General features: G+C 30.9%; 2 protein-coding genes across 7 annotated transcripts; both read right to left on the bottom strand.

Annotated features, from left to right (window-relative positions):
- Positions 1-2,267: 2,267 nt before the first annotated feature.
- LOC127261758 (cysteine--tRNA ligase 2, cytoplasmic-like) lies at positions 2,268-10,102 on the bottom strand. 4 transcript variants are annotated; one of them, XM_051290124.1, is made up of 12 exons: positions 9,968-10,102; positions 9,503-9,864; positions 7,673-7,847; positions 6,582-6,645; positions 5,840-6,001; positions 5,254-5,424; positions 4,900-5,181; positions 4,681-4,806; positions 4,191-4,409; positions 3,687-3,803; positions 3,306-3,603; positions 2,268-2,427 (listed from the first exon to the last, which is right to left on the bottom strand). In XM_051290124.1, exons 2-11 carry the CDS (start codon positions 9,729-9,731, stop codon positions 3,334-3,336), a joined length of 1,815 nt encoding a protein of 604 aa, XP_051146081.1. In that variant the 5' UTR covers positions 9,732-9,864; positions 9,968-10,102; the 3' UTR covers positions 2,268-2,427; positions 3,306-3,333. The 4 variants fall into 4 exon arrangements, with proteins under 4 accessions (XP_051146081.1, XP_051146082.1, XP_051146080.1 ...); XM_051290125.1 differs by lacking the exon at positions 2,268-2,427 and adding an exon at positions 2,850-3,122; XM_051290123.1 differs by lacking the exon at positions 2,268-2,427 and having other exon boundaries at positions 3,145-3,603.
- On the bottom strand, positions 9,968-14,391 carry LOC127261759 (uncharacterized). Of its 3 annotated transcripts, none has more exons than XM_051290129.1 (3): positions 13,465-14,391; positions 13,279-13,362; positions 9,968-10,102 (listed from the first exon to the last, which is right to left on the bottom strand). In XM_051290129.1, exons 1-2 carry the CDS (start codon positions 14,233-14,235, stop codon positions 13,291-13,293), a joined length of 843 nt encoding a protein of 280 aa, XP_051146086.1. In that variant the 5' UTR covers positions 14,236-14,391; the 3' UTR covers positions 9,968-10,102; positions 13,279-13,290. The 3 variants fall into 3 exon arrangements, with proteins under 3 accessions (XP_051146086.1, XP_051146087.1, XP_051146085.1); XM_051290130.1 differs by lacking the exon at positions 9,968-10,102 and adding an exon at positions 12,005-12,023; XM_051290128.1 differs by lacking the exon at positions 9,968-10,102 and having other exon boundaries at positions 13,138-13,362.
- Between the last annotated feature and the right edge of the window lie 102 nt (positions 14,392-14,493).

Raw genomic sequence — 14,493 nt, 5'->3', positions numbered from 1 at the left:
AATACAGATGAAATCAAACAGATACACATATTTGATTCTGTTGTAAAAAGTTATTTGATTTGATTGTATTTATTCAGATGTGATTTTGCATTTGGCACACCTCTTTTTTTTCTTTCAAATCTGAAAGTTTGGATTTTGATTTTGTCCGGTAATTGTGAAAATTTGAGTCAAAATAATGTTTGAAATGAAATACTTCCTCCGTCTAATTTCTATTGTCCTAAAATATATTTGCACGGTTTTTTAGACGATTGTCTTTCCGTTATGAATGACTAAATTTGTCCTTTAAGTGTATGGTAGATATTAAAAATAATAAATGAATAAAGGGTAAAAATGTAAAAATTTGTGTTAAAAAAGAAAATAGGACAATAGTTGTTGGAAGTCCAAAGTAGGATATTAGTTCGTGGACGGATGGAGTAGTATTTCATGTAACTGTTTAATGTGGTGTTGATTTTCCTAGTGAACTAACACATTGTTTCAATTATTAGTTGAAACCACTTGTTGATAATTCTATATATATATATATATATATATATGCTGAAGTCAAATAATATTCCTTTAGTTCTGAGTATAGAAAGATTAAAAAAAAATACAATTTTTTTTAAAACTTATTTGACTTTTTGCACGTGGATTTAGGTCTTTTACTATTTTATAAGTATAGAAAGATTTTTAAAAAAATAAAAAATACAATTTTCCTTTAAACTCATGTACTTTTTAGTCTTATTATTTGTAATATTGTATAAAGTGTAGAGATATTTTTTTATAAAGTAAAAAGACTTTTACTAAAAAAAAAAAAAGATAGAAATTGATACACTTGAGTTGGATAGACAAAAAACGCAAAATGGTTACATAGGATTCGAACGGAGAGAATATATGTTGTGCGGACAATTGTCAATGTGCTATCCGTGTTCATGTGATTTATGTGTATTATATTAACAAAACTTGTGTTTTGCATAAAATTATATTTTATTAGCATCTTAAAACTAAATTCGGGTTTTTAATATAATTTGTTTGGATGTGTTTCAAATTCGGGCCTTGTTTACATAAAAGGAAGTTATGACATTATTTATTTTATTTTATATATATATATATATAATATAAAATTTATGGTTGCTATTCTTTGATTGTCAATTGGATAAGCCATATTAAGAAGTCTTGTGACAGACTCGACAAACAAGACAGGTTTTGAAACTTAGCCTATGCTAAATGGGAGCTCTTATAATTTTGCATTTATGGATGTTATGTCATAATTAATTAAAAATGTTAATGAAATTTTTTATCATTTTGTGTGTAGGGCTGAAATTTTGTTTTGAGTGTTTTATCTTACAATAGAGAGGACAAATTTTACGTTAAGAGCAATGAATAATATAATTCACATTAGTTTTAAGTGGCTTTACATTACAAAAAAATAAAAATAAAAAAAGTGAAAAATATTATCTCACCCTAAATGAATTCGATCTATATAGATTGTGCAAAAGTAAGAATTACCATAGAACTCATTTTTTTATGTGTTGCAAGTAGATCTTAAGTTTGCAAATATAAATAATTTCATATTTGGGTTAATATAAATGAGCATAATCATCCAAGCACACAAAACCCTCTCACTACTACTATAATTTTGGCTTCTAACTCATTACATTGTGAATATAGCTGGCAAAAATTGATCCGCCTGATAATCCGACTTAAACCCGACTCAAAATAATTGGATTTGGATTGAAATTTTTGATCTAATTAATAATTAGGTCAAACTCGTCGTTTAACATGTTTAATTAATATTATTTTAAATTTAAATATATTTTTAAAATTTTACTAATTCAATTCAAATATTCAGACCAATTTTATAAAAATAAAATAAAAAAATTTAAACTAAAATTCTACAAAATTAGAATTAAACAAAAGATTGTGTTGTGTATTATTATTACGTGTTTGTTAATTTGACTATTGAATATCGAGTTTAATGATATGAATAAATAATTTTTACTTTAATATGTATATATAATTGCATTTGAAATTTTTGTTAGTAAAAATTGTAATTTTAAATTAAAATTTAAAAATTTTAGACTTAAACAGATGATACAGGTGGTCAGATTCAAGTTGATCTTATTAATAAAAAGTCGAATTAAAGTTGCAAATATCAATACATTTAATTAAATGGATCAAGTTCAGATGAAAGTTTTCTAACTCATTTATAGTTGATCCGAATCTAAACCTAATTCGATTATCGGTCCTAACTTTAAAGTAGTAAGCAACAAATATTAATAAGTGAACAAACCACACATTTTACATGGAATTTTTGCACTTGAAAACCAAGTCAGATAAGTCACAATACATCAAACCACACATTTTACATCAAAGTGAGAATAGAAATTTTAAATAATTGATACTATGAGAAACAAACAAGTCAGCCCAAGCTCCGACAGGATCATCCGACTTCATCAAAAACCCATGTAAATTGAAAATGTCAACGTTAGAGTAGTCATAATTAGGGGTGGGCTTCGGATATTTGTAAATATACTGATATTTGATATCCAAATCGAACCGAACAAATACTCGAAATCGTGAACCATATTTAGAACCGAAAATATTTGTAATATTTGCAAATAATTCGAACCGAACCGAAATTAAAAAATAATTAAAATTTTAATTAAATCAAAATATTTACAAAATTTTCAAATATCCGAACCGAAACCGAACCTAATATAATTATTAATATAAATTTTAAAATATAATAATATAAATTTTAAAAAAATATCAAAAACCGAAACCGAACCGAACAAATATCAAATATGCAGTATTTGTATTCGAACCGAATTTGCTCGATTAACCGAAAATTCGGTTCAGTTCAGTTCGATTCAACGGTTCGACAGCTCAATTCGATTCTTTTCCCACCCCTAATCATAATTCATCGACAAGAGTCAATACACAACAGATTGCTATCATCACAACGTTAAACATCACAAACCATAAAAGATTGCATACGTAAAACATTTATGTAAATGTATATAACACATAGATATAAATATTTTGAAAGATGGAAATGAGTTTTAGGTTTAACTCGTGACCCTGAGCCCATGGATCAAAATCCCTCGACGCCTTTGCATATATAAGAAGGGTGACAAAATTTCCTACAACAAGATCCTTTAGAAGTAATAGAAAATATTTATCCACATTGTCATATAAACAAATAAAAATAAAAATTATCCACACCATTTATCATTTTCTATCCCAAGGAAGAATTAGTCGACATGTTAAAATTATCACTGTTAAAAATTTAAGGGCTGATAAACAATAAGTTGAAGTTCACTTACAGTGATTAATTGTGTTTCCGCTCATCCGTCAGCTAGCCTTTACTTGTTCGCCGTTGTTCTTCTGCTGCATTGGTGCATCGGGCTGTTCTTGTTGCGCCGGTACGCACGGCCTCCAAATGGTATCGTTGCCAATGTCCATTAAAGCAACTCCTTTGGTCGCAAGGTCGGCTCTGATCTGATCACTTTTTCCGAACTCCTTGTTTTTCCTGGCTAGAGTTCGTTCGTCGATGGAATGGAGAATATCTTCTTCGGTTAGACCTGCCCTTTTCAAGGCTCTGTCTTTCAGCTGTTGCAAAACCTATATATGATTGGGGTGTAAATTACGAAATTTGTCGAAGAAAAGGATTGATGCGGATGGAAAAAGTAGAGTGAAGTTTTTACCTCGGCGTAAGTTGAATGGGAAAGCAATCCGAGAACATCCAGCACTTCTTTGACTTGTTTCTCTATATCGACGAGTGATTTAATGATAACTAATTGCTGTTGCTTCTGCAGCTTCTTCTGAAAGTAAGGAAAACATATATCTAAGAAGTTCGAACATTTTACGGAGAGAGAGAAAACAGGTGTGTTCACTCAACATAAAAAAAAATTTATACGATTTTTGATTAATATTACAAAATAATAAACATATACGCTTCCAAAAGTCAAATATAGAAAAATTCAACCTAAAATATCATTTTTTATATTACTGACCGTTTTTCCATATCTAACAAATAACGCAACTAAATCTAAATGCTGAGTGAACACACTCAAAGGGTCTATTTACTTTCCTCCTTTTTTTTCAAAATTCTTTACTATGCTACCATCACGATTTCTTATAAAAATATCACATGAAAATATAATTTGAAAAAAAAAACAAAGCCAGAGAGTTTTGATTAGTGAGCTTGCCTTGAGCATAGTTATGGAGCTGTTGATAAATCTCAAAGCTTCTTGAAGCGCAGCATTTAAGATCGTTGGGGTATGCAAATCATCCGCTAATTTCATCTCGAATTCGTCGTGTAGCTTAGTGATGTTCTGTTGAGCAGCAGGGCTCACCCGAACAGTTTTTCCGTTCGTTCCAATTTCATCTTTCAGCGTCAATAATGCATCCTCGCAGTCTTTCAAAGTCTGCCAATAATTGAAAACTGATAATAAATATGTTCATTGGGGTTGGCTTCTCAACCTCACTATTCATCTGTTTTTTTTCTATAAAAAAAATTAAATCGAACACTTATTTTTTATTCAAAATATCACATCAAACACTTATCAAATTTAAACTTTTACTATTTCAATCCTACGCATCCAAACACAAGCGTATAAAATAAATCGGCATCTAAATACACATCTAAATAAATCTCAACCCCGACTATTTTTAATCAACAAAAGGAGTGTTTTGGACCTGATATATATAAAACACAGCTTCCGAGGAAATCTCAATCTGCGATATCGAATAATTGACTGGAGAGCGGTAGTGAGTTCCGAGCAGGAAATGTCTCAACGCAAGTGGATGGTATAGCTTCGTAACCTACAGAAAAAAATAATATATTAAACAGCAACGATCACAGAACGAAAGCAAAATGATTATTACTTATCAAGGATACAGTTCCCATCTTTTTACCTCACGAATGGTGAAAAAGTTTCCCAGAGACTTGGACATTTTTTCATCATTGGCCGTAACAAAGCCATTATGTATCCAGTAATTCACTTTACTATCTGCGCACGCGGCACAGCTCTGAGCAAGCTCATTTTCATGATGAGGAAATATCAGATCCATCCCGCCGCCGTGAATGTCGAAAGTATGAGTCAGGTAGTGCGCGCTCATGGCACTGCATTCTATATGCCACCCGGGTCTTCCCGGACCCCAGGGGCTACCCCATGATGGCTCGCCCGGCTTTGCAGCCTGCAAAAGGTATTTATGAGAATTTTATCGAGGCATAGAACAATCAGATTGTCGTATTATAGCCTTTTTTACCTTCCACAGGGCAAAATCAGCAGGATTTCGCTTTCTCTCATCAACAGCAACTCGTTCCCCCGCTCTGTTATCTTCTAGCTTCCTTCCGGATAGAAGACCGTAATGTGGGAATTTATCTACAGAAAAGTAAACATCTCCATCGACAGCATAAGCACAGCCATTGTCAATGATCTGTAAATTTGAATGAGAATAAGTAGGGTTAAAACGGTGATGAAAGTTTGTGCCAAAAGTAAAATTAAAGAGCTTCAAAGTTATCAAAAGGATTATATACAAATTACAAACATAACCACTACCATAACGATCACAATGAAAATTTTATAAGAAGAAAACATCAAATATGAATAAAGAGGTCTTGGTATACAAATATCTAGATTACAAATGTACAAGAAAAATAAATGAAAATGTGTTATCGTTACTTTAACACATCATATTAAACTTACACATTAAACAATTTCCACATCAATTAATGTCATGATTGAATATACAAAGAGCACGACAAAATAAAGAATATTCCCAATATATATATCGAAATCGAATCATTGATCATTAGAATTTAAAGAATAGGAAAACAAAGAAAGTAAATAACCTGAGCAATCATGTCCTTAATCTGATCCATATGCTCAGTAACACGAGGCTGGTGAGTCGGAAGAAGGCAATGGAGATCGGCCATGTCCTTAAGGAACTCTTGGCAGAACCGCCCACTTAGTTCTACTGGATCTTCTCCAAGTTCGTTTGCTCTACGAATAATCTGAATATTTCAATACTTTAGATCCAAAATTCAGTTTAATTAATTTACCATCAGATTCAGATCATCATTAATTGATAATAAATTTGGTAAATGACAGTGTCAGAAGTAGCGGAAAATTAAAATTCTTTATTCCAGAGCATCTTATCCGGAATCTTACAAGCGGTACTGGGATGATTATATCACTGGTTAATTCGATGTAACGGATTTACATAACTATTAAAATAACTATGACATTCCAAAATGGAAACCTGATATAGTAAATAATAATTGACCTTTAGTTCACATATCAGTAATTTTCCTACTACATGACAAGTAAAATAATAATGATCGGAACTCATCTCTCAAAAACCAGAACCCGAATTTTAACTTAAACGAATCAAATGCAAGCACGAAAAAAAAAACAAGCATACTCTTTCATTATAAAATGCATAAAAAGTTTCAGCAAAATCAGTCATGAAAGAATTGTTACTCATTGATCTACAATGTCAAGATACAAACCAATGCGAATGCTAGACTTTCCTGCTGAAAAATTTAAACTCTTCAATGAATCAGTAAAAGCATCACCCTAAGGATAACTCACCTTGTCATCGACATCAGTGAAATTGCGCACATAAGCCACCTCATAGCCCAAATATTTCAGATACCTACAATCATTGAATTTCAGAAAATATTTATTAGATGAAGATCGCAGTCTTCTTCTTATCTCGCTCTGCTACAGCTCTCACAACTAAGCCTTTTACTTTCAATTCAGAAGCTTAGGACAAAAGGCATAAATGACACATATCAACCATGCCGTGCAAATCAAATTACCACGATCCTTAATTCTTAGATGAATTCCAGAAACAAGCTTCTTCTAACATGGTTTCTTGATGCCACACCACAACCATAGTTGCTAATAGCGCGCTAACAGCGGTGGCGCTTTTACGCAATAGCTTTTAGCAAAGGGGAGCATAACGGAATCTTTATTATAAGCAGGTTTATATCTTACAATATAATATTATATTTGTTATTTGGTAAATATATATTTTACATTATTATATCATAGTATACTATAACTATTTCTAACTCTAAAAGGGAAAAGGATATTATGCAATGTGACAAACATACAATTGAATAAATGAACAAAACAAAGAAGAAGACAAAGAAGAAAGAAGAATATTTATAAAAGTGTATAAAGATACGGCAAAAATGAAGAAGAAAATTATTTATAAGATTTTGAATATCATAGTAGTTGTGAATCACAACACAACATAGACCGCATAATTAGTAATTACGAAATAAAAAGACATGCCTTGAGATGTTTACCATTACGAACACATCCAAGTTTTGATCACAAATAACTTTCTATCTCAATTTACACTGTCGAAGACAAATGCAATGAAATTTTCCCCCATAACCACACTATTACCATTAAAATAACCATAAAAAAAAATCACGAATTAAACACCCATTCTGCAATTTACGATTCCAAATTCACCTAAAAGAACTAAATTTTATACACACGCTCCCAATTCAATGCTATGCGTTAAAAAACAGCATAATTCATCCTTATACACACCAATTTAATTCAAACACAGCAGTAATTACAAATAAGATGCATATACACGAATCCAGCTCTATTCCCATACAGTCAAAAGCGTGAAATTGAAGCAAATAATTCAAATTGCAAACCTGTAAAGAACATCAAACGCGACATAGGCACGAGCATGGCCGATGTGGCTGAGGTCGTAAGAGGTTACGCCGCAAACGTACATTCCAACTTTTCCCTCAACTAAGGGCCTGAAAATCTCTTTCTGCTTCGTCAAACTGTTGTATACTTGAAATTCCGGCCTCGCCTTCGCCATCTCTGTACGAATTAAGACGAGAAAATCTAATCTTTATGTAGATCGGAGGGTTTTTAATCCACCCGGAAATTTTCACAAGCAAAACCCTAATTTTAGCGGCAGCATTAAGCTATGAAGAAGGCACACTTCTATTATACTAATTTTACTTGTGTTTATTACATTTCCTCGCACGTGCGAATGTACATTGGTTTATAACTGTTTGACCAACACAAAAGTCAAAAGTTTAATATTCATCATTGCTATGTTTATCTTTTAATTTCCGTTCGTCGACTATATTTTTTGTAGATAAATTATATAATTTAATCTTATTTGTAATTTTTAAATTTATAATTTTTTTTAAAATTTTAATTAGACTAATTAATTATTTTAATTTTAATTTATAATTATTTTATTATACAATTATTATTTTTACTAATAAATTTTTAATTATTTATTAATTATATTTCTCTTAAAATTTCATTTATACAAGGAAAGTGGACATAATATTCGGGAAGGAGGGAGTACCCTCTGTCCTGCTAAGGTCTCATTTATTTTTATGTTATTGTACTTAATATTAAAAATATTTTTATATTTGTATAATTTTTTTCACAAATGTCATTATAATAGTATTAAAAGACAAAATTATTTTTGTCATTTTGTCTTGATTTAGACTATATTTTCATATAATGATTAATATTCAAGACCAACATGCAAAAAATAAATAAAATCTTTAAAACCGGACGAAAGTGAAATAATACATTATACCTATTATATTTATCTAACAACTTTTTTTATTAATTGTTTTATAAAATTTTCATAATATTTTATTTTATGTTGTAGTTCATCTATTTTTATGTTAGCAATGACTAAACTGATTTTTTAGTACCTTTTAGTGTGATGCCGAAAAAAACTGCGTGAAACCCGTATTACTCCAGGAAAACAGGTATCCACCCGGTCAGATACGTAGGATATATACACATGGATTTTTTTTTTAATATAATTTTTCTTTTAATTTATGTATTAAATCCATAAATTTAAGGTTTTAGGGCTTATAAAAATTTTATGTAGATTTTAGTTTGTTGATCAATCCAATAACTAATTTTAATGTTTAGTAAATAATAAATTTTTTTTTATGAGATTTTTTAACCCAAAAAATTAATTTTAAAAAATTAACTTACCCAACGTTTAGCAATAATATTTTACTTTAAGGAGAAAATTGTTTCAATATAACTAAAATTTATCAATTTTGGTTTCAATATAAAAATTTTATCAATTTTGGTCACAATATAACCAAAATTCTTCATTTTTGGTCATAATATAATATTTTTATCAATTTTACTCCCAATATAATCAAAACTCATTATTTTTTGTCTCAATATAATCAAACTTTATCTTTTTTATCCACACCGTCAATTAACCAACAGAAAATGCTGACGTTAACTTAACGGAGTCGAGTTGGCAGGTAACCTGGAATGAACACGGCCGAATACCTTAAAACATGCCCGTGAACATCCAAGTCAGCATCCGCAGTCACTGTACAAGGCCGAGTGACATTTAACACAGCCGTGGAAATTGATTAAGGCCATGTTTCCTGCCTGTGTCTAAACACGGCCGTAATCAATTTTCACGTCGAGACATGTGTATGTGTTTGTGCGTGGGTATTGAACTCTGAACTGACCGGAATTCATGGGCGGCTTCGCCGAAGACGGCGGAGAAGCGGCGGTGGATGTCGGCGTGGGAGTCGGAGGTGAAGAGCAAGTACTCGACCCAGCCGACGTCGCCATTGGGGCCGATTTTGTTCTTGCCGTAGACGAAGGGCCCGGTTTTCTCCTTATCGGCGATTGGGAGGGAGAAGAATTCGAGGGCCTGGGATTCGCGGGCCGCGATAGCCTCAGTTGGGACGCCATGGTTGATGACTTTGAAGAACCCGAATTCTTCGCAGGCCTGGACCAGCTGCTCCCGGAAGTCCGGCTCCGACAGGTCGATCAGCGGGACAGGAACGCCGCCGCCGCCGGGAAATAACGCCGGGGCGGTGGAGAACTTGGAGAGAACCACCATTGGAGAAAATGAAGAAGATAATTAATGCCAGTGAGGATGAGATTGGTCAGAAAATTGGAGTTGGGAGTTTCGATGTGGGAGCTACCTTCTTACAGGGTTTCTCGAAGAGTGAAAGCAGATTTTTTGGGGATTTTTTTATGCAGGTCCATGGAGCACGAGGACCTGATTAATCCGCACCGTTGCGGACAGAATTGATTTTTTCCCTTACTTTAATTTTGCCCTTCAACATAGTAATCCATATCACACATATATTAATATATATTTTTTATTATTTGATAATTATTTTAACATGTTTTTATTTTAGCTAAGTTATGATTCTAATTTTACAAATTTAAATTTATTGAAATATTAAATTTTTACATTTAGTTTTATTTTTAAATTATATATTAATTTATTAAAAGACAGGTAAAATATATATTTCATATTAAAAATAAATAAAAATAAAATAAATTTATTAAAAAGTAAGTATAGTAAAATAATAAATTACACAATATTTGGCATAATAAATATACTAGGATTTATTTTTCATTTTTTTTTATAATATATTAATACAAAAATTATTATATTTTTTAATAAAATGCTACTTTTTTCACATAAATTTGTTTGATTGTAATTACAAATAGAAATCAATATTCTTCTCTTTTTAATAAAAATATATTATTTATTATAAAATACTTCATCCGTTTCATAAATATAGTCTTAATTGAGTTGTACACAGTATTAAGGAATATTGATATTATATTGGTAGTAGGTAAAAAGTATGGATAAAAGATTTTTTTGCCCTTGTGAGTGTATTAGTGTAAAAAGTAGTGGTAATTGTATAATAAAAATAAAAACATAGCGATAGTTTTATGGTGATATAATTATTTATGAAAATAAGACTATTGTTTTAAAATGAATAAAAATAGTAAATATGACCATTGTATTATAACAAATAGAGTATTATATTAAAATATTTTTTAAATAAAAATATAAATCATATTTCAAACTACAATTAAACAATATAACAAAATAATTACTTTAATAATACTTTCATAATTCACAATCCATAATAGAAAATCTCAATAATACACCAAAGGGAAATAATTAAATATTTTAAAATAAACTATACCGGTGGGTGTGTTTGTTGGAGGGATTTTGCAAAAAAAAAATTATTATTTATCCAAAATTTTTATTCAAAAATATCAAATTAAACTATTTTTTATTTTTTATATTATTTGAAAAAATCAATTTTACATTCAAAACATCACATCAATTCTTATTAATTTAAAATTTTTATTACTCCCTCCGTCCCATTGGAAGGGTGACATTTGTTTTTTACATGTAGATTTTTGAATATTAGTATTATATTGGATTGTAGTAAAAAGGACAAAAATACCCCTATTAGTAGGGTGTAATATAAAAGTAATGACATTTGTGTAATATCTTGTAAGTTGAAAGGTAATTATTATGTTAAGTAGAATAGTACAATTACTAAATTAGAAAATTGTAACTTTATTTTGGGACGAACGTAAATAAAAAATAGTAACATTTCAATGTGACGGAGGGAGTATTTAAATTCCAATTCGAAATCCAAACTTCCAAACAAACACACAGTGTCTTTTATTGTTTTACCAAACCTTCTAGCACAAATATTTAATACATCCAGTTAATTTTGTAAAATTATATTATGTAAATTATAAAATTGTATTATATTAATTATAGCACAAATATTTAATACATCCAGTTAATTTTGTAAAATTATATTATGTAAATTATAAAATTGTATTATATTAATTATCAAAATTAAATTAAAAATCTATACGTAGACACCGTAAATTAAAATAAACTCAAATCTAAATAATTAAGAGTAAATACAAATTTAAATATATTAAAATTAAATATCTAAAAGTATCTCAATAAATTTTAACGGTTAATTATCAAATATCCAAAAACATTGGTGTTTTCTTTTTCTAAAAAAAATACCAATATATATTTCTAAAAATATTAATATATTATAAATATTGATTATTTAAACATTTTTATTATTTTTTTTTTAAAAAAAAATTCTCTTCAAACCACCCCCCTCCACCAAAAAAAAAAACCCATCGTTTTTGGGCAAAATCAACATTCGGCCCATTGAGAGAGAATGAGCGGGCGATCTGTTTGGGCCACAAGTGCAAACGTCAGCCCAAATGGAGGATGAAGAAGGCCGAATCCAATACCGGCCCAGATTACATTAAGTCAAAATTGAAAGAACTCGTTGACCGGATAAAAGCTAGAAGACACGTGGCAGACAGCCACAATGTCATGACTTTAGTGTGCTCTTTTATTAAATTGTATTCTTTATCAATTTTTTTTTAATTTATTAAATATTTATTTTTTATTTTTAATATTATCTTTAACTATTAAAATCTCAAAATAAAATTGAAACCCTAACAAACACAACAAAAAAAACGGTTATTCTTCAATTTTAATATACCTAACAATGTGTGTTTGTTGGAAAGTTTGGATTTTGAGTTGAGATTTGAATATTAAAAATTTTGAATTTAAACAGTTGTATGATGTGATATAAATAAGTGTTGATGTGCGATGTTTTGAATGTAAAATTTATTTTGAATATAATATAAAAAATAAAAAATAGATGTTTGATTTGATTCTTTTGAGAGGAAAAAATAAAATTGAATAGTGAATTTAAATTCCAATCTTCCAAACAAAAACACTAACACATAAATTAAATATTTTCTTTGTTCATTTTTTTAGTATTTGCAAAAAATTACAAATATCCTTACAACTTACCATATATTAAACTAATGTCATTATTTTTATATTACACAATATTAATAAAGTTATTTTAGTCAAACTTACCATATATTTACTAATACATCAATAAAATATTAATATACTTTAAATTCCGTAAATACTAAATCAAATAAGTATTTTTATTGAAAAGTACTAAAAATAAAAATAAGTTGAAATATTTTCTAAAATTTAATTAAAAATTTAAAAATATATATAGTTAAAGTAATAAATTTGTGATAATATATATTGAATGAAAAATAATACTCCATTTGTTTTTATTTCAGTAAATGTACATCCATTCAAATATAAAAATACATTAATTAAAAATTAATTTATTAACTTTATCCAAACAAATAACAAAATAAATTTAATCGATAGACTAATTTTTATTTATTTATTATTATTATTTTTTTTAGAAAGCTGGAAAATCTATTCGATTTATCGACCAATCATTCGTCAAACCGTAAGAAACTATTTCGAAAGGCAACAAACCCCCTTTATAAAATTCCAAAATAGAGTATAGTATATGATACAAACTAAAAATAAAAAAAAAATAAAAAATATAAACCATAAAATTTCTAGCCAAATTCGAAAACCTTTCATAGGCCAATTTACCTAAAATGGATGTTAGAGAGCATCTTCGTTAACTTGATACATATCAGGAGTAACTTCAGTCAGCAACAATCCTGGAAATAATGCCTGCAAGAAATCCCAAGAATGATTACAACAATGGAGGGCTAGAAGATGAATTTAATTAAGAAATTGAATTTTGAAGACGATTCGATCCGTTAATTTGCTTACATTCAATTGTTTCTGAACATTCTTAGCCCTCTTTTTTGGCCGTCGCGACGGTTTCTGCCCTGTTAATTTCCAGATATCTTCTTCGATTTCAGTTTTTGATAGAGGAATTGACAGTTTTACCCTTGCCGTAGCCCTAGCTTTTCCCCTTTTCTCGCCGCCGGCCGTCGCAGCAGCACCGCCGCCGCCGCCGCCGCTGCTCTTTTCTGGAATTTTACAAACAGCTCGCCTTATCCTCAGGTTCCACGGCCTGTATGCATCGCCGCCGTCGACGGAGGCGGCAACAGGCGGCGACGTCGGCGGCTGCGGCGGCGGAGGAATCTCTTCTTTTTTGTAAATAGAGTTTTTCAGTATTTCATCCACCGTGGTTTGGAATTCAAGCAACAGCTTCTCTCTTGTCGCGGAGATTCCGCCGTCGTAATTGAATCTCCGGCGAACAAGCGTCGTCGTCGTCGTCGCCGGCGGCGGCGCCGGCGACTTTGCGCTAATTTTTGGAGATCTATATGAAGACTCCGAAGACGAATCTCTTTCTTTTCTCTTTCTTCCTTTATCTTTTCCGATTCGAAGCGGTTGCGTAAAATCGGTCTCTCCGCCGGCGGCGCCGCCGTGGCTGTGATCTGAAAAACACGAACTATCGGCGGAGCGGCGAATAGGCGAGATTCGATCATCTGAATCGTTCTTCATGGAGCAATATAACCGCCGGATTCCCCACCGGCGATCCACCGGCGTCGTGAAATTCCGAAGCGTCTTAGATCTCTCCGTTCCCGTCGCCATAACCGTTCGTCCGAGCAATCGCAAACTGAAAATTCAGTAATGGAGAATTTCAATTGCTGGAGAGATTCAGAAAATTTTTGGAATGGAGAAGAAAGGGCAAGGGAGGGTTTGTCGGTCGAATTTTTCTGCAATAGCCATGGCAATGAATGGGCTGAGCTGCAGTTTTTATATACGGAGGTGGAGACTGATTCGGTTCGTTCGACCCGGATCCGAACCGTCTTCGGATAAATTCGGGTTTGGTATATAGATGCGACTTTT

Source organism: Andrographis paniculata, unplaced genomic scaffold (genome assembly GCF_009805555.1).
Source record: "Andrographis paniculata isolate CXL003 unplaced genomic scaffold, ASM980555v1 Contig64END, whole genome shotgun sequence".
Taxonomy (NCBI): domain Eukaryota; kingdom Viridiplantae; phylum Streptophyta; class Magnoliopsida; order Lamiales; family Acanthaceae; genus Andrographis; species Andrographis paniculata.
Note: the sequence above shows the minus strand (reverse complement) of the source record. Positions and strands in the feature narration are given on the sequence as shown.

What these genes read in the sequence shown, in the direction of transcription:
- LOC127261758 (XM_051290124.1), bottom strand. Translation starts at nt 9,731, where the DNA reads ATGGCGTCCCAACTGAGGCTATCGCGGCCCGCGAATCCCAGGCCCTCG. An exon ending in CTGTGTTTTATATATATCAG is followed by an intron (nt 4,410 to 4,680) that starts GTCCAAAACACT and finishes AATTATTGGCAG; the next exon opens with ACTTTGAAAGACTGCGAGGA. An exon ending in CCCATTCAACTTACGCCGAG is followed by an intron (nt 3,604 to 3,686) that starts GTAAAAACTTCA and finishes AATCATATATAG; the next exon opens with GTTTTGCAACAGCTGAAAGA.
- LOC127261759 (XM_051290129.1), bottom strand. Translation starts at nt 14,235, where the DNA reads ATGGCGACGGGAACGGAGAGATCTAAGACGCTTCGGAATTTCACGACG. An exon ending in ATGTTCAGAAACAATTGAAT is followed by an intron (nt 13,363 to 13,464) that starts GTAAGCAAATTA and finishes GATTTCTTGCAG; the next exon opens with GCATTATTTCCAGGATTGTT.